General features: G+C 33.7%; 2 protein-coding genes across 3 annotated transcripts in view; one reads left to right on the forward strand and one right to left on the reverse strand.

The window, feature by feature from the left end:
• The window catches only part of LOC110710304 (myosin-15-like), a 31,360-nt gene extending 19,287 nt beyond the window's left edge, over positions 1-12,073 (forward strand). The window contains exons 21-39 of one of the 2 annotated variants that reach the window (XM_021888586.1): positions 1,301-1,420; positions 3,178-3,276; positions 3,803-4,024; positions 4,974-5,113; positions 6,146-6,257; positions 6,577-6,627; positions 6,712-6,798; positions 6,922-7,092; positions 7,200-7,352; positions 7,765-7,941; positions 8,039-8,170; positions 8,741-8,811; positions 8,889-8,988; positions 9,085-9,141; positions 9,243-9,299; positions 9,440-9,520; positions 9,738-9,820; positions 11,243-11,417; positions 11,521-12,073. In XM_021888586.1, the coding sequence (XP_021744278.1) occupies positions 1,301-1,420; positions 3,178-3,276; positions 3,803-4,024; positions 4,974-5,113; positions 6,146-6,257; positions 6,577-6,627; positions 6,712-6,798; positions 6,922-7,092; positions 7,200-7,352; positions 7,765-7,941; positions 8,039-8,170; positions 8,741-8,811; positions 8,889-8,988; positions 9,085-9,141; positions 9,243-9,299; positions 9,440-9,520; positions 9,738-9,820; positions 11,243-11,396 (2,067 nt within the window). In that variant the 3' untranslated portion in view covers positions 11,397-11,417; positions 11,521-12,073. Of the gene's footprint in view, positions 1-1,300; positions 1,421-3,177; positions 3,277-3,802; positions 4,025-4,973; positions 5,114-6,145; positions 6,258-6,576; positions 6,628-6,711; positions 6,799-6,921; positions 7,093-7,199; positions 7,353-7,764; positions 7,942-8,038; positions 8,171-8,740; positions 8,812-8,888; positions 8,989-9,084; positions 9,142-9,242; positions 9,300-9,439; positions 9,521-9,737; positions 9,821-11,242 lie in introns of both variants that reach the window. The other variant, XM_021888585.1, reaches the window with a different exon arrangement.
• A 1,499-nt stretch (positions 12,074-13,572) lies between these two features.
• LOC110710190 lies at positions 13,573-15,909 on the reverse strand. Its single transcript, XM_021888459.1, has 2 exons — positions 15,435-15,909; positions 13,573-14,333 (listed from the first exon to the last, which is right to left on the reverse strand). The coding sequence occupies exons 1-2, from the start codon at positions 15,740-15,742 to the stop codon at positions 13,847-13,849; spliced, it is 795 nt and encodes a 264-aa protein (XP_021744151.1). The 5' UTR covers positions 15,743-15,909; the 3' UTR covers positions 13,573-13,846.
• Positions 15,910-17,558: the final 1,649 nt, after the last annotated feature.

Genomic DNA, 17,558 nt, shown 5'->3' on the forward strand with positions numbered 1-17,558 from the left:
CGTGTTCACATATCTGCTTATCCATGCATTTCCTGTGATTATTCATATTTGTGAAATTATTATTGTTACTGCGCTAAGTTGCATGATTAATGAATGCTATGTCAAGTATACAAACTATGTAGGGACTACTTAGCTTCTACGCAAGGTACGGATTTGGTAAATTTCTGTGAGTTCGGGAATAGGCATATGATGCTTATGATGAAGCATTGATACCAATTGTCAAATAACGAGAAAAAAGGATACCTGAAACAACAATCACCCGCAGAAGTTTCTGTCTCCTCTAGTGTTGGTTGACCTAGATGTTGTTTTTGGGTGGTTGGATTACTGAGCACCATAAGCCTAGATTTGGCCCTTTTATAGACAGCACCTGAATGACATAGATTCCGGAGTCCTTGTGATTAATGGCGACGATGATGAAAGAAGAAAGGCTATTGTGGAGGAGCACTGTGATAGATGAGTTTTGAGGTTGTCTGAGTTGGGAAAGCTTAGGTGATTCGAGGATCATGAGGTTTTGTTAATCTACCAACTACAAACTAAACATGTAAACATAGAGAATGGAAGTAATTGTCATTTTTACTTCCCAACTCCAAATGAATGGCCCCTTAGATGATCCATATTTGATATCTTCTTCAATTCTTACCTTTTCCTTCACTCCATATGAATGGCCCCTTGATGATCCATCGAGTGGTAGATTTGTCTTTCTGTTATGGCCTCACCTTGTGGGTAAAGTTATTCTGATTATCGATGTTTTAATCAACAACATGCTATGCTATCTAAAAGGCATTGCTGGCAGATTTTTGTGCGAATTGCCTGTAATGGGTTTGTCATACATTGGATTTATTGTAGTCATAGTAACTCTTTAATATTATTCCCTCCATTTCATATTGTCTTATTGTTTACATTATGTAAATTAATTACGGATCTGGTAGCTACATAATTGACTTGTTATATTTCATTGGTGCTTTTTAGTGACAAATTGGTAATTTATTTGCATTGTGAATGTATAACGGGCTTCGCGGTAGATATGGTTTAAAATAGCTGGCATAGTGAACGTTGTGGAACAGAGGGAATAGTATTCTTCTGAACTTGTATGGAACATGTGGTCAATGCTTAATATGTTCTGGAGTTGGGGGATTTATGTTATTTTACCTTGGCAAAAGAGGTGATACTTAAAGTTGAATGAGCAGTGTAAAAGCTTCATTTTTCGAATTTGTTATGGATTTAATTTCTGTTTTATCTGTATATTCGGTTGTGTTACTGAAACAGCATTCTTGTGTGTGTCTATATATCTGTTCTTTAGGCGCGATGGAGAATGTTCAAGGTCCGATCAGCTTTCTGTCAACATCAGAAATCAATTGTTGTAGTACAGAGTCTTTGGAGGTGTAAAATGGCAAGGCATATGCTTAGAAGGCTCAAGCAAGTATGTCTAACTGTTTTTCAAGTGTTGTTTGACATTTAGCATTTTATCGTTCATTTTCTCTTCCGTGTCTTCTGCACTGCAACCCAATCAACGTTACTAGATTTTTGCATAAAAATAACCTCATATTCATTAACAGCCAGAAAGGTGTATTGGACAGTGCCTTTATTTTATTTATTTGGTTTTGATCTCATGTGGTTACTTTTTCCTTTTTACCTTGGTCATGTATGAACTAGGTGTACTGATGATGGTGCATTAGTGGGTGAAGGATTCTCAGCATAATTGGGGAAGATTATTTATTTTTTCATTTTCATACTAAAGTTTGAAGTTGAGTGATATGAGGGGGCTGGTTTTCTGTTGATGGTTGAAACCCTTAGGGTCTTTAAAGCTCTATGGGAATTTCTATTCTATAAGTGTTTAGAATTCAGGTTATGTAAATGTGTATAATTAAAAATTCTAAGGTGGATTGTATGATCTCTACCTACATGAATTAGGGGAGAATTTTCTGAGTAGAATTGACCTTGGTGAAAAGGAGAGATGATTCTGAGGAAGAATGGGTATTGGTATGGTTGTGATGTTCCTCTCAAGAAGGAAATGGCTTTTAGGATGATCAGTAGTTGGTACAGTCATAAATAAATGAATGAGATGCGGTAGCTGGACTCTTTCTCCCTATAGTGCCCTGGGAAGAAATTTTTATAAGTATTGTAACTGAGAGCACATTGCTCTATTAGTGGATTCTTTGGTGAAGTAGCAACTTCAAAGTATTTCTCCCTCACTGTAATAGGTTGTCTACTGTTCATTGTACTCTTATTATTGCTTGGTGGGGAGTGGGACAATTGCCTTGATTCTTTTAAATATAAAGGAAACCATCTTGTGTGGGAGTAGGGACAGAGTATAAACTTGTTTGACGTAGTTTAATCTTTTGTTTTGTTGCTTTGTCAAGTTAGTATTCGTCGAGCTTCTTTTTCAGTTGTCTTGTTAGAGATACCTATAATATTCCTAACTCGCAGCATTCTTTTATGGCCACCTTAATTAGAAAGACTATTGTTTCAAAGTGGGTATTGAATTGGGTCCAAGCCTCACATGGTTGCTAACTTCCTGTTAGCAAAGAAATTTAATACTGTAATTCTTTTCTATTTTAGCTAATGGAGATATGGGAAACCACATTGTTGTACTGTGGTACAGCGTCTTTTTTTGTTATTGTTGGATGCAGTATTGGAGGATTGGAAGTTGTAGGGTACGTTTTATTTTGTGAAACAGTAAAATCTGCTGGGGTTAAGTGTCTTCATTGATAGGCTTACAGTGTCGGCCCTGTTGGGGTGGCTCTTTTGGATGTAGCTTTAATGCTTGATTGGAGATCATATATGTCGTATTGCTTTAGTTTGGTGTACTTCTGGTTTCATTTTCTTGTGTCTCACTTTCTTTTTTTCTTTTCCCTGTCTAACTACGTTTTCTTATCTTAAGAAAATAATTTGGAAAGTTGGGTTGGTGGGGGAAGGGGCAAAGGAGACGTTGATTAATTTGACAATATCTTTTTAGTAACAGTTTTTTTTATAAATAATTTAAGAAAGGAATATTGTCAAATTTCGTAGTTAATTAGTACAAAAAGTCAAAAGGGTAAGATATTGTGGGATAGAGGGTGTAAATGATGTAAATATTGGTCAATTTTAATTGCAGGTGAGGAATAATTTCTTTGATTAGCATTTAGATATCCACTTTACCTGTATAAAACAAGTTATGTCTAATTGTTAATTTTTCAGGAGGCCAATGAAGCTGGTGCCTTGCGCAAGGCAAAGACTAAACTTGAAAAGCAACTTGAAGATCTTACCCTGAGGTTGCATTTGGAGAAGAGACTACGGGTATTGCATTCTCAACTATTTACTGCTTCTCTTCTTATCAAACACTGGCACCTTCAAATTCATACAGTTGAGTATGATTCTTGAAAATTAATTTCATTAATGGGCCAATGGGGACGTGGTGAGGGTTTCATTGTGTGGCTTGATTTGTGCCTAGTTTCGTTGGCTTTTTCTGTTTTTCTCTTTTTGGTGCCTATTTTTGCTTCTCAGAATCTGAGGATCACACACCTGTTTTTATTTGTTTATATATTTAAGTGCTTTTTAATTAAAGGTATCTGTAGCAATATCTAGGAAACTATTTCATAGCATTGGTGTTGAATTTGCAGAGTTCTTAGGTGGCTATTACATACCAAAGTGTTTGTTATATCCTTTTTAATCAATCGTGTCTGTTGACAGTAAATAGCGTCAATGTTGGAGGAATATTTGATTATTTGTAGTTTGTATATATTGCTCATTTGTAACCGTGTGTGTCAGAGGAATGTTTGTTCATAATGGCCATTTGTAACCAAATCAAATTCCCAAAATACAGGTCTCAGTGGAAGAGGCAAAGGTGGCTGAAATAACAAAACAGCAGAGGGTTATAGAAGCTTTAAATCTTGAGTTAGAGGAAGCTAAGTCACAGACCGTTAAACAGGGTAGTAAAAATGCGCAGCGTCAGAGTGACTTGGAATTTTCAATGAAAGAAAAATATGAGCTGCAAAAGCAACTTCAGGACATGGAAGATTTCAAGAAGGAAAATGCAATTTTGCGGGTCAGTATCTTTGTTGCATATATCTGATGAATAATACAGGACTATGATAGTGAAATGTCAAAAAAGACAAAATCATTTTGGCTGATGTAAATAAAGCTATCTTGGATGCAAATGTTCATTGAATTGCCTATTGTTTATCTAGCACTTTTTGCATTTTTAAAAAAGAGCAAAGCACTTTCAACCATTATGTGGGGGTATAGTAGTACACAGCTGTGGAGGACGGGGCCCATAAATGCCACTCCAACGTCTTGGTCATCTGTTTAAACTAGCTCTACACAATAGTTGCGGCTTAAAATTGATTTTTTTTTAAAATTTTTTTTTCTTTTTTCTTAATACCACCAGGCACACCTCAAGACCTCTCTAATAATGGGTAGTACTGTAGTAAAGCAAGTTCACCTAAAAGATTTTTCATTATAGAAATGATGCATGTATTGTAAAACATCCCAAAGCAGAGTACTCGTATATATCATGAATTGAGAAATAATCAAGTATTCCTTAATATACCCAAACTATTGTTTCAAACTTTCTGGTAATATCTAAAAATAATATTTAACATTCCTAATATGATAGGAGCTAAAAAAACCAAGAGTATAATTTTCTCTAATATGTATAATGTGATAAGAGTCCCATTTTATTTTTGTGAGCAAGAGGTGAGTAAAACAGTAGGTTCCTGGATGGTGGAAGAAGTGAGTAGACCAGAGACATTGCAGATGGTTTTTTTTTTTTTTTGTTCATTTTCATTACTTTCTTAAAATATTTCATGTTTATTTCTTTTGGAACTTGTGTTACAAAAACTTCATAGTTGTGTGTTTTACCTTTTTTTACACAGACATACCTCCGTAATTCTAAACATTACATGTTTGCCTTTCATTGTCTTTTATTAATTTTTAATTATATCATCTTAGTTTCAAGTACCTGTGGTTAAAATTATGATGTAAACCTTTTGCAGAGCTCTTTAGAAAATTTGGAAAAGAAGAATTTATTATTGGAGACTCAGCTGGCTAGTGCTCAGAAAGAGAATAGTCATACCATGCAAAAGTTGCGTGATGTTGAACAAAAGTGTGAACAACTGCAACAAAACTTGCGAAGGTCCATATCGTGACTTTGCTATTTGAAAGTATACTATTGAGATGCATTTACATATCTTGGTTGCATAGCATATCGTTTACAAATTCAGTTGAGTTTTTAACCCTTCTTGCTATTTTCAATTATATTATACCATACATTAAAACTGTAGGCAGAAAGCCATTAAATCAGATTATTTGTTTCTTAGTCTCAACATCAAATGTCACCCCCCCCCCCCCTCTTCTGTTAAATAACATTATGAAACTGGCAAAAAGGGAACATGTTACGAAAATTATAAAACAGAGGTAGTATTTATGTTTTGTTGATGAAATAGTTTCGGGAACAATATGAAAATTATCTGGCACACTAAATCATGTTGTTAGCATTTTATATTTTTTATGTTATTTGCTATTGATTATTTAAAGATCTGGATGCTTATTTATTTGCACATCAATTTTTTTTAGTTGACGAGATTGAAGAAAGACCATATGCATGGAATCGATATTTAGGGGAGAGGCATATTAGTCATAATCTTTTAGTAGTAACTTGGGGAATAAGCTAAATAGGCCTCATTAGGAAGAATAAGGACATGCTGAATATTGAGTGGTTTGTAATTGGGAGAGAGTGAGCCTCTTGAAAGCTCATATTAGGAGAGAATCCACCTCTCAAAAGTGGAATTATCATTCGAATTACTGTAATTCTCATATATCAATATAATCACCATTTTTCTTATGTTTTTCTGCCATTATTAGTGCTGTAATTATGTCAGTTCCTAGCACCATATGATTGAGTTTGTTTAGTATCTTTGGAATTTTGGTAATGATGCCTAGCCGCCTCTGAATGACAATACATTCGTATGTTAAATCGATTTTTCTTCTAGTCTTTTATTTAAGCTTCCCATTTCTCGTTTGGTGGGTAGTGGTGGTACCTTGTCGGCTGCTGTATGGGTTTTTTTACTCCCTCACCCACTTAATTCAGGCTTCTTTCTGTTTGGTATCATGTACTCTATATTGTTTTAATTAGTGCTGACAAATGCAATGAATTTCTCTGCTGTAGTATGGAGGACAAGGTGTCAAATTTGGAGAATGAAAATCTTGTGTTGCGGCAAAAAGCACTGAACATGTCCCCGAAGAGAAATCGACCAGGTTTTGTGAAATCATTTTCTGATGTAAGTATAGTCACTCAGCTTTTTATGCATTTTTTAAAAATGTTTTAACATTGTATTTGGAAAAATCATAAGTCAAGTTGTGTTGTGCAAGGAAACAGAACTATGGAACTTTTGTTTCAGATCTACTACTATTGTTTGCACTGTATACCCAACAATATTTTGAAAGTTTGCACTAAATTATTGTTTTTGTGTAAAATTGTATTGTTGCGACCATATCCTTTTTCAGCTGTTTTTCCCCTTCATGCTGCTTTTATTTACTGTCTTGTAGATTTTACATGCTTTGTATTGAGATGTTTTCACCATTTTGTTGTTTCCCCAGATGTACTCAAGTGCATTGAGTCTTCCATATCAGGAAAAGAAACCCATCTATGTAAGTTCTACTGTAGCTGCGTTTTCAATTTGAAGCTTTCTGATATAGGTACATGTGTTTATGCTTAAGGGTTGATTTGAACAGGAGACACCCACACCAACAAAACATATCCCAATTACTCAGGGACTATCAGAATCACGTTGGTCAAAACAAACTGTTGAAAAGCACCAGGTTGATGTTAGTCATGATTAAATTATTTGTTTTCCACGATTGAACATTTCATGACCAATGTGGTAAAGCAGAACTTATTCTTCTAATCATGTTAGTGCTTTAAACTGCTGTCTTGTTTTGCAGGAAAATTATGAATTCCTCTCTAAATGCATCAAAGAAAATATGGGATTCCAAGATAATAAACCTGTGGCTGCTTGTGTCATCTATAAATGTCTTCTTCACTGGCACGCCTTTGAATCAGAGAGGACAACCATATTTGACCATATTATTGAGGGCATCAATAATGCCTTGAAGGTAAGATGTCTGGGATTTGTCTCATCTTTACCTAATTCTAGATGATACCTGAAATTGGTTTTCTCTGCGTGTTGTTGATTGATTCCTCTTTCACATAATGCTTTCAGGTTGGGGATGAGAATGACACATTACCCTATTGGCTATCTAATGTATCCGCACTTTTATGCATCCTTCAGAGGTGTTTAAGGTCAAATAGTTTCTTAAATTCAGCTTCCAATCGAGCTGCTGGATCTGCTGGTATAAGTGGAAGGTTTGCACAAGTAAGTGCATTGTTGGTAACTAGTTTTTAAATGACTTTGGCTGTTTCATGCATCTTTTGTGACTCAACTTTTCCTATTCAATGCTGTTCCCAGATAGGTATGTGGGAAAAAGATGCTACAAAGGGAATTTACTTTCTGTACTTTTCAAATTTGAGGCATCTATCTGGAAAGAATTATTGTTTTTCAAGTTTGTGGGATGTTGATTATTTAGAATGGGAGTTGCTGATCCCTTCCATCATTTGGGCCTGTTCATGAAAGCCTTAAGATCATATTAGGAGGGAAACTATGATTTAGCCTATATAGAATTTGCAGAGGCACATTATTTGAATACGAAGAGGATAATTAGAATTATGAATAATAATAGTTATCTATATTCAAGTTTCTATATTTATGCTCAATTTTTATATGATAGGGTATGAAGACTCCCCTGAAGTTTATTGGGTTTGATGATGGTGTATCGCACATTGAAGCAAGATATCCAGCGATCCTGTTCAAGCAACAGTTGACTGCGTCTGTTGAGAAGATATTTGGCTTGATTCGTGATAATTTGAAGAAAGAAATATCTCCTTTGTTAGGAGTTTGCATACATGTGTGTATATGCCCCTCTGTAGTTATGGTGCTAAGACAGCAAATAAGTCTTTTTTTGTTGATTGTTAATTGGTAATTTACTGAAGTATTTTTTGTAGGCTCCAAAAACTGCACGAGGTGGAAAGTCATCCAGATCACCTGGTGGTGCACCACAGCAGCTGACAAATAATCAATGGGATAGCATCATCAAATTCTTGGATTCCCTCATGAGTCATTTACATAAAAATCATGTATGTGGCAATTGTTGTCCTTATCCTTATTGCTAATATTCCGGCGTAGTTTTCTTTGATAACGAGTGTCAACCTATATGCTGTTTAAAATGGAATATGACTGACATCAATGACATTTCCAATGCATAATTGACAATTGAAGAGAGATGATGCATGTCCCTCTATTTCTTTTTAGTTGACACATTTTTTACTTTTGGCACTTTTCACAATAGTTACTTTGACTTCTATTGGCAGTTTATTCTAAAAAAACAAGTCATGTGGGGTCTTGTTAGATTCATATTTTCATTTCAATGTCTATTTTCCAATTATAAAATTATTATATATTTTGCTTATAGATAATTAAGCTATTAATATATGTTGTGCGTTGCCCAACGTGTCTAAAAGAAATGTGTCAACTAAAATGAAATGGAGGAAGAGTGCGCGCGCGTACATGTGTCTGTGTGTGTATGTGTGTGTTTGCGTGCGCGCACGTGTTTGTGCGGGCGTTTGTGTGTGTCTGTGTGCGTGTGTCTGTTTGTGTGGATGCAATCGTCTACTAAATTTTTATGCTGATCTTGAAACTTGTTTTAGGTGCCCTCCTTTTTTATCCGCAAGCTCATTACCCAGGTTTTCTCTTTTATCAACATTAATCTATTCAATAGGTAAGTACTTTTATAGGTTTGTCTTATGCTGTTACAGATGTAGTTCTGCTTTTTATGCTAAAGGAAATGTTTTGCAGCCTACTATTGCGACGTGAATGCTGCACTTTTTCGAATGGTGAATATGTAAAATCTGGTTTGGCTGAACTAGAGAAATGGATTGCAAGTGTGACAGATGAGGTAAAGGCCCCCTTTTGGCTCTTCCTTTCAGTTTTTGATCTTTACTTAATAGAGTGGCTATGTCATACTGAAACTTCTTTACTGTTGGTATTGTAGTTTGCTGGGACTGCCTGGCATGAGCTGAACTATATCAGACAAGCTGTTGGTTTCCTGGTATGTTTTGTGTAGTAGTAGTAGTATGTTTTTGTTTTGCATCTGGGTTTATTAAGATTTCTAATGTATTGACTTGTGGAATACTCAATAATAATCTTTAGGTAATACATCAAAAGAGGAAGAAGTCTTTGGAAGAGATTAAGCAGGATTTATGCCCAGTACGATCCTTTACCCTTTTAGTCTTATATTCAGATCTTTTCCTCTTATAGTTTTATTTTCCCGTTTTTAACCGGGTCTTGCTTCACTATTCATTTTGACGTTGGATTTTGGTGGAAATATTTTTTTTACCCTTTTTCAGGCCTTAACTGTAAGACAAATCTATAGAATAAGCACCATGTACTGGGATGATAAATATGGCACCCAAAGTGTTTCCAACGAGGTTAGCTGCATTCCTGGTTCTTTCTGTTTAAATGATACTGCCCGTGTTTTGGCAACAACAAATGGATTAATATTGTAAATGTATTATCTGACTTGTTGCCTGGCATATTGTCTAAAGATTTTCATTTGAAAATGCACATGAGCTTGGCAATAGTTTTGTGTTCCGAATATGTAAAACTAAAGTATTGTGGGCTTATTAAATTGGCTTTGGCTGTCAGGTGGTGGCTCAAATGAGGGAGATGTTGAATAAAGATAACCAGAATCTAGCCACAAACTCATTCTTGCTGGATGATGATTTAAGGTATATGTGCTTTTTGCAGTTTAATTCACTCTGAACGTTGTTATAGTTGAGCTGCTCGAGTGCTGGGTATATTATGTCCCAGTTGAACCCCCCCGCCCTCTCTCTTATGATCTAACAAATTAAACTGTTTTATCTTTTTATGTCGTTCATTGAAGCCTGGTCCTTCCTTCGTTGACTTCAATATGAACACCGAAAGCTTTATCCACTCTAAGCTTCTACAACAGCCTCCCATTTAGTAGCTACATATGTTGAACAGCAACACACCACAATGCCAATTTCTCTCACCAGAAAATATCAATTCTACTGTACTACCATCCCAAATCAATTAATTCCCTGACTTTCATGCTGGGAAAAGAGAAATGATAAATTATAAGAGGATTCAGTTCATAAAAGTGTGAAAAAAATTGTGAGATAAATGTATGTGAATAGTATGCCAATTTAATAGGGACAAATTGTAGTAACAGGAACAAATGCACCACTTATGTGGTTACTTTAACCTTTGGGATGAGAACCTTTAAGATGGATTAATGCACCACTCTTGTGAGAGGAGGAACTTTTTTACGTTGTAGGGTCCCACATGTGTGGCTCTGTAGGAGATGATCCGAATAAATATTTTATCATTAAGGGGATATAGCAAAACTCAAATAAAATAGATGAAAACGGAAAGTGAGTAGAGCTCGGGATAACTGAGGCACTACTCCCCCGATCCTAAATAATCTTCCCATTTTGAATCGAGTCACTATTCGTAACTATCTTCAAAATTCTTTCCAATACATAAGAAAAAGGTCAAGTGGGGACTTGTTTGATTCGTCTCGACAAGTACTTTTAAAATTTCAAACTTTAATAAATTTTTACAAACATGTAATTAGAGATATGATATAATGTGCATTGGCAAATGTGTCAAAGTAAAATGGGAAGAACATTTAGGATCGGAGGAATTATAAATAACAACACTAGGTTTTATGGTTTTCAATTATTGTTAGACATCGATTTGGCTTTTGGCCTTCAAGGGTGAAGGCCAAAGTGCCTTGAGTTGCTCTGTAGGCTACCACCTATAGGCGATTCCTGTACCAAGTCCTTGACTAACTCTGGAAGCATTGACTGCAAATTCAGAGTTTACTAAAGCACTCTCTTTCTGATCATCAAACTCTTGATGAATTTCATTTTGTAAGGTCGGCCCTATTACTTGTTAATCCAAATGCATAAACTTTCTAGTAAACCCCCAGTAAACCATGATGGCATCGTGGTATTGAATCAACAGTAAATCAACCTTACAGTAAACCATAAGTCGCATACCATATTGAATTAACCGAAATCTTTCTGGCATTATGATTAACTTCTTGTGAACTTCCTTGCTGATCTGATGTGAAATTATCTATTGCTGCCGATTGACCTTGTGTTTATTTCTGACTTCTTCTGCAGCATACCCTTTTCTACTGAAGATATATCAAAAGCTATCCCAGCTACAGATCCAATGGATGTCAAAATCCCAGCCTGCCTATCAACTGTTCCTGCTGCTAAGTTCTTACTCGAAGATACTACAGAGACTTGTTTGACACCTCTTGCTGCTACTTGAGTCAACAGTGTACTTTCAGAGGTATGATCTAGCTCTGTATGCAGAGCTCATGACACTTATTCTTGTACAAGTATGTACATGGAAGACAACAGGGAATTCACTTATTCTGGATAAATCATAACAGGATAATGGTATATCATTGGCAAAGCCTTTCTTCTGTGGTCTCCCGTAGCAAAGTCCTATTTGATGAAGGGAGAAAGGGTTTGCAGGTTTGGATGAAGTAAATTTGTGTTAGGAATTGTCAATATTGTGAGGTTTATTTCGGTTCCACAGTGAAAATCAAGGTTGACCGTAGTTTTTTATCATGGCCAGCCTTATAAATGAAGTAATATCTAGTGTTCATACACCAGATCTGTAATTTACTTGTCAATTTGTCTGTACATATACTTAGGTATTGCAGCAGCATTACTTTGTAGAAGAATAGGTGTATGATTCTAATGTAAATATTGGCGCATTCAATATCAGGGAAATTCGGATACGCTTGATGCTAATGAAGCTTCATTTCATCTTCACTAGCTTGTATGAAATAGGATCTTACTCCTTGCATTCTTTCATTTATACCATTCTTTGGTCTCTGAACTTGTAACTTGTTCAGCAAAACCTGTTTGTGCACATAATTTACTGTAATAAAAATTCTAGAAGCTACGACTAAGGTTGATGATGCTTTGTTAGCATTATTTGAAATTGTTTGTACCAAAAATCTATCCGTTCTTGGTTCATCGTTCACTAGCTTGTCTGAAATAAGTCCAAACGTTATGCAGTTATGCATTTGATAAAAAAAATCTGGTTTCTCACTTTCTCCATCTGAGGGGAAATTTTTGTTAGCGTTTATCTAACTGTTAGCATATGCTTTTCATCTAATGTAGCCTAATTACCAGTACAATTGAATACGATTACGTTTGATTCGATTTAATGTGAATGGGTTGAGTTCAGTTTTACTAAAAGAAGTGTGGAACGAGAGATTATCAGTTCAAACATGAATAACCTATTTTTGGTTCGATTTGGCTACCAAAAAAGGTGAAAGAGAACGCATTTGGTTTCTTCTTTTATCAAGTAACCTTTATAAATTACTAAAGTAGTTAATTTGTAGGATAGTTATACAAGATAAGAAGAGATTTGGTTCTAGATAAGCCACTAAATAGAAAAGCTGTCTAAAAAGCACTTTACTTGTCTGATCATCTGATGTTGTGTTAGGTTCACATTTCAATCCATGAGGCAACTTGTTATAGAACTACTCTAGTTTAGACCATCAATCTACCTATGCCACCTTATAGAGATTATTATGAAGCAGTTAACTTGATAAACTTTGTGATCTTCACCTTCAAGTCTTTGATTACTCGTATATAGGTCAGTAGGTAAAAAGTCCATATACACCTGAATATATGCATGTAACATGGCAATTGTGTGTTTTAGTGCTCAAACATGCAAAAAGATTGTCATGATGTGACGCTTTGTATGAAAGATATGGATTAAGGAGATAATAGTGAGATAAGGATAAGAAATTATTGTGAGAGGATGATATGATTAATATTCTTTGTTGTTGGATGTTAGTTGGAATAAGATAGGGATAAGCAGGAAAGTAATTTAAATCTATTGTCCCTTCCTAATGATTTATATCTTATTGGTAATTCGAATATATAATCTCCGATTGAACTAGATTTGAGTTAGACAAAGCCTCAAATGAACTGAGATCTCTTTCAACAAGTAGTGTAGATCTTAGGTCCAAATTTAAAATCTCTACTTAAAGTGTGTTCTATTCATCAGATTTTCAATTATCAAAACTTATCTTATCTGAACATAATAGACTTTAGTTGAACATAGATAGTCTTTATCAAAACTTATTTTTTCTGAACTTATCTTATCACATGTGATTAAAACATGCCCTGAAATTCAATAATTCCCTTGTCATCTAACCCATATAATTATTTGCACCCGACAAAATTTTGGTAAGATATGCCCTTAAAAATGGTTTTTATCAACATCTCCACCCCTATCCCATTATTATTCCGAATAAAGAACAATGTCTATGATAATTACTCTCAACTCCATAATTATAAACTATTCACATTCTTCATATACTCATTTCATTATATTAGGAACAATGATGATTTATAATGAAAGAGGTTGTTGAAACTTCAAAGTATTAATAGTTGAAATTATGCACTATTATCAAGCATGAAAACAAAGTATCTCAAGCACTATATATATTATGATTCCAAATTTTGAAAGGTTAATCAAATTTATAGAACCTGAACTAGTTCTACAAGTGGTAATCCTAGAATTAGATACTTCGTCAAATATTTAACCTTTATCAAGCTAAATAAGCACTTTCAACAGATGATTTTGCCTCGAATACTAATACTGTTGTGCATAAAAGTCAACATGCAGGTTGAACACTGCCTACTATATATGATTGTTAAATGTCATTAACAAAAGCCTACATTTATCTGTCAAGATACTTCATCATGTTTATTCCTTTTACCAATTAAAGGTGAAGATAAGTTAGAGTTCACAACACTAGCACTAACAGCGCAATGCTGCAAATCAGCAAGGGAAAACGACCGCCACGGCGCAGGAGGAAGAGGAGACAATGGTGAGGAGGGTGAAGTGTTTTTCGCCTCGCTCCTCCCATTCGTTTCAGTAACCGGACCATCTTCATCGGCATGAGACTCACAGTTTTTCATAGCAACTGCAAGTGCCAGTGTGCTCCGGCTAGAGTTGGTTGGTCTTTTTGCTATGCCACCTCCAATCCCGGAACCTACTTTGAACAATGATGTCCTGCCATTGTCACAGAGAAGATTATATGCAAGAAGGTTTTTACGTTTCCGTGAATAAGCATTCTCTGGTTTCGTTATCTCTTTGATAGACGTACAAGCTGCATCGGCTAAACTCGCAAATGACTTAGATTTACCATTGTAGAAATTGGATATTCCTCTCCTGCAAAATTGGAAAAATAATTTCAAACATGTTAGAGAATATTCAGAGGATATATACCATTCAACAACAGGCAACGTTATTAAAACAAAAAAGAACAAAAAATAAAAAACCAAATTTGAGCAATAATAGAACCTAAAATGAGGCATTGAAAGTTCTTTTCCTCAAAAATAATATTCTTTGGTGACCTTTTCTGAAGAAGGCATCATTCCTTCAAGCATTTTGATGGATGCTCTTCAAATTATTAGTGACCATTTAGACCATAAATGGTCAGAATCAATGGATTAAACAATACCCAATATGAAATTTTACTAAATCTATTCGCCGCGTCGAATCAGAGTCATTTAGACAGATTCCTAGTAATTTTCATTTTCAAATGCACAAAAAGAATCAAAGCCAAGGACATTATCACTTCAAAGATCTCAATTTGATTGTAAATTCCCAGTCCAAATTCTGGGGTATAGAATGAACACCTTACTAAACATCAATTAATTGAACATGTAATAAAGTTGTCACATTTATTTTGACTATTGATATCAAATTGGTAAAATTTCTACAATTCACAACCCCAAAATCATATCAGTTCAACTTGTTCTAAATCAGCAAAATTCTAACTTCAACCAACAAAATTAGTAACCCTTCAATTCTATCAAAATTTAACTCCAATTTCCCAAATTAACACTCAAATTTTCCATATAAGCATAACAAACCTCAAAAATTCCTCTATTTTTTAAAGCTACAAGATAATTACAACAATTCAGCCCCATTTCAGATTCAGACCAGCAACCAAATTAAGAACTAATTGGACAAAATGAAAGGACAGCTTAATAAACTCTAATCTTACAATAAAACTCATTAAGACAATCAATCAAACCAAACAAATCTAACAAAATCAAATCAAAGCAAATCACAAAAGTTAATCTTTAATTCCAAAATACCCAGGAAAAAAAAAATCACTTCAATTTAACAGGATAAACTTCATTACAATAAGTAAATAAAATGAAAAAAATTACTGAAATAAACAAGCAAAATCAAATTTTTAACAAAACCCCAAATCAAAAAACTCAAAATCAACCAAAAAATCGAAAATTTAAGGAAAAAAACCTGATGGGTAAAGCTTGTTCTAAAGCATCAACAGCAGAATCAAACGAAGTATTATTCAATTTACTCTCAACTTCATTTTCTTCATCAATTTCTTCATCATCACTATTCATTCCAATCGAAGAAGATGAACTGCATGGATCTGAAAACCCATTTTCTCTCTCCTCCTCTTTCACAACCACCCTTATCGCCGCCCGATCGCCGGAATCTAAAATCGACGGCAGATTGTACGGCGGAGACATTTTATTACTCCGTCGCAAATACCCACTTGAAATATGTTCAACACGATTATTACCCAAAGCAATTGACATGATTTTTTGGATAATTTATAGATAATAATGTAATAAATTTTTGGAAAATATAATAAAAAATTGGGAATTTTATTATATTTTGGAGGAAATGTTGAAGAAGAAGAGTAAAGAAGAAAAGTTTACTAACATAATTTCTATTTTAAGAGAGAGAAAGAGAAAGAGAAAGAGAGGAGAAAAGTGGGATAATTTGAGGATAAATATAGGGTGTGAGATAAAAATCTAAAAGATTTATGTAAACGAAAATAAAATAAAAAATAAAAATGGTAGAAATAAATATTTATTGCAATAAAATAAAAAAAGAAAAAGGACACGATGTGGTGTTCTTATCCATTAGACTTATCCACTTGCTTGCCCCATGTTAGACGGGAATAAATTAATGACGATTTTTTTTTTTTAATTGTTAATTTGATGGATTAAATGTTAGGTTTAGGATGATTGATTGATGAGTCATTAGACACATCGAGTCGTTGTTTTTTTATTTTATTTTTGGAAATTGTCTTAACCAATTAGGATTATTTCTTAACATATCTTATTGAAATTATATATCGACATGTCATGATTATTATATCCGGATATAATGGGAAGTTAGAATTTTGGATTCACTTGTTTATACTCCCTCTCTTTATTTTTGCCCCATTTAACTTTGTGTGGTCTTCAATACACAAGTTAAAACGTTTATTTCTCTATTTTTACACGTGTAAAATTTGTAAAAGTTGAAATTAATTAAATTTACAATAAGACGAACAAAATAAGATCCCACATGATTATATATATTTTCTTTTGTAAATTAACGGAAATTTATGGTCAAAGTTTATAAAATTTGACCTATATTTTGACAATGAGGCGAAAAAAAAATAGGGAGGGAGGAAGTATTATACTCCGTATCATTGATATGGAGTAGATTTGTATTTGTATTTATGTACATGATTAACTGGTAATCTTAGGATAAATTAATAAATTACATCCTAATAAAAATACATTTTCTTGTGAAATATGTAAATTATTATGGATTATTTGAAAGTTATAATAGATTATTGATTTGATTCCAAAAATATCAACTGCTAAATTTATGGCAAATTATGATGGTTCACATATAATCGGAAGTTATATAGATAATTTTTAATTAGGGTCTTTTTTACATCCTATTTTAACTTATTTAATCTTGTTTCATACAAAGTATAAAATAAATTTAAGACGAACAGGGCCTTGTTCACTTTCCCTTAAAAAACAATATTCATATAAATAATTTTAATTCAGTAAAATTAATTTCAGTTCAGTAAAAATTATTAACTTTAAAGAACAATATAATAGATAATCAGAAAAAAAAAATATTTTCAGTTCAGTAAAATTAATTTTAGTTCAATAAAAATAACTTTAGTTTTTGTAAAGATAATTTCAGTTCAGCAAAAATAAGGTAAAGTGAACAGGGCCTAACTTCGGCTAAGTTCAAAGGAAATAAGTTTTGAAAAAATCACTTTAAATATAACAAGTTCACCTTATCTTTACTTATTTCATATCAGATTTTGAAAAATAAATTTAAATCAGATCAGAAAAAAATGAGTTCAAGTCGATTAAATAAGTTCTGACATATTTTATCGTCTTATGTGTGATTTTTAATCTCTAAATATTTTTATTTAATTGCTTATTTGACCTTATCAATGTTATTGTCTCTTCTTGTAAAAAAAAAATGTTAATTGTCTATTTTCTTGAACTCTTAAGAATAATGTGCGGACATTTATACCTCAATTTTTTATTTTTATTTTGAATTCTCAAGAATAATGTGCGGACATTTATACCTCAATTTTTATTTTTATTT

Source organism: Chenopodium quinoa, unplaced genomic scaffold (genome assembly GCF_001683475.1).
Source record: "Chenopodium quinoa cultivar QQ74 unplaced genomic scaffold, ASM168347v1, whole genome shotgun sequence".
Taxonomy (NCBI): Eukaryota; Viridiplantae; Streptophyta; class Magnoliopsida; order Caryophyllales; family Amaranthaceae; genus Chenopodium; species Chenopodium quinoa.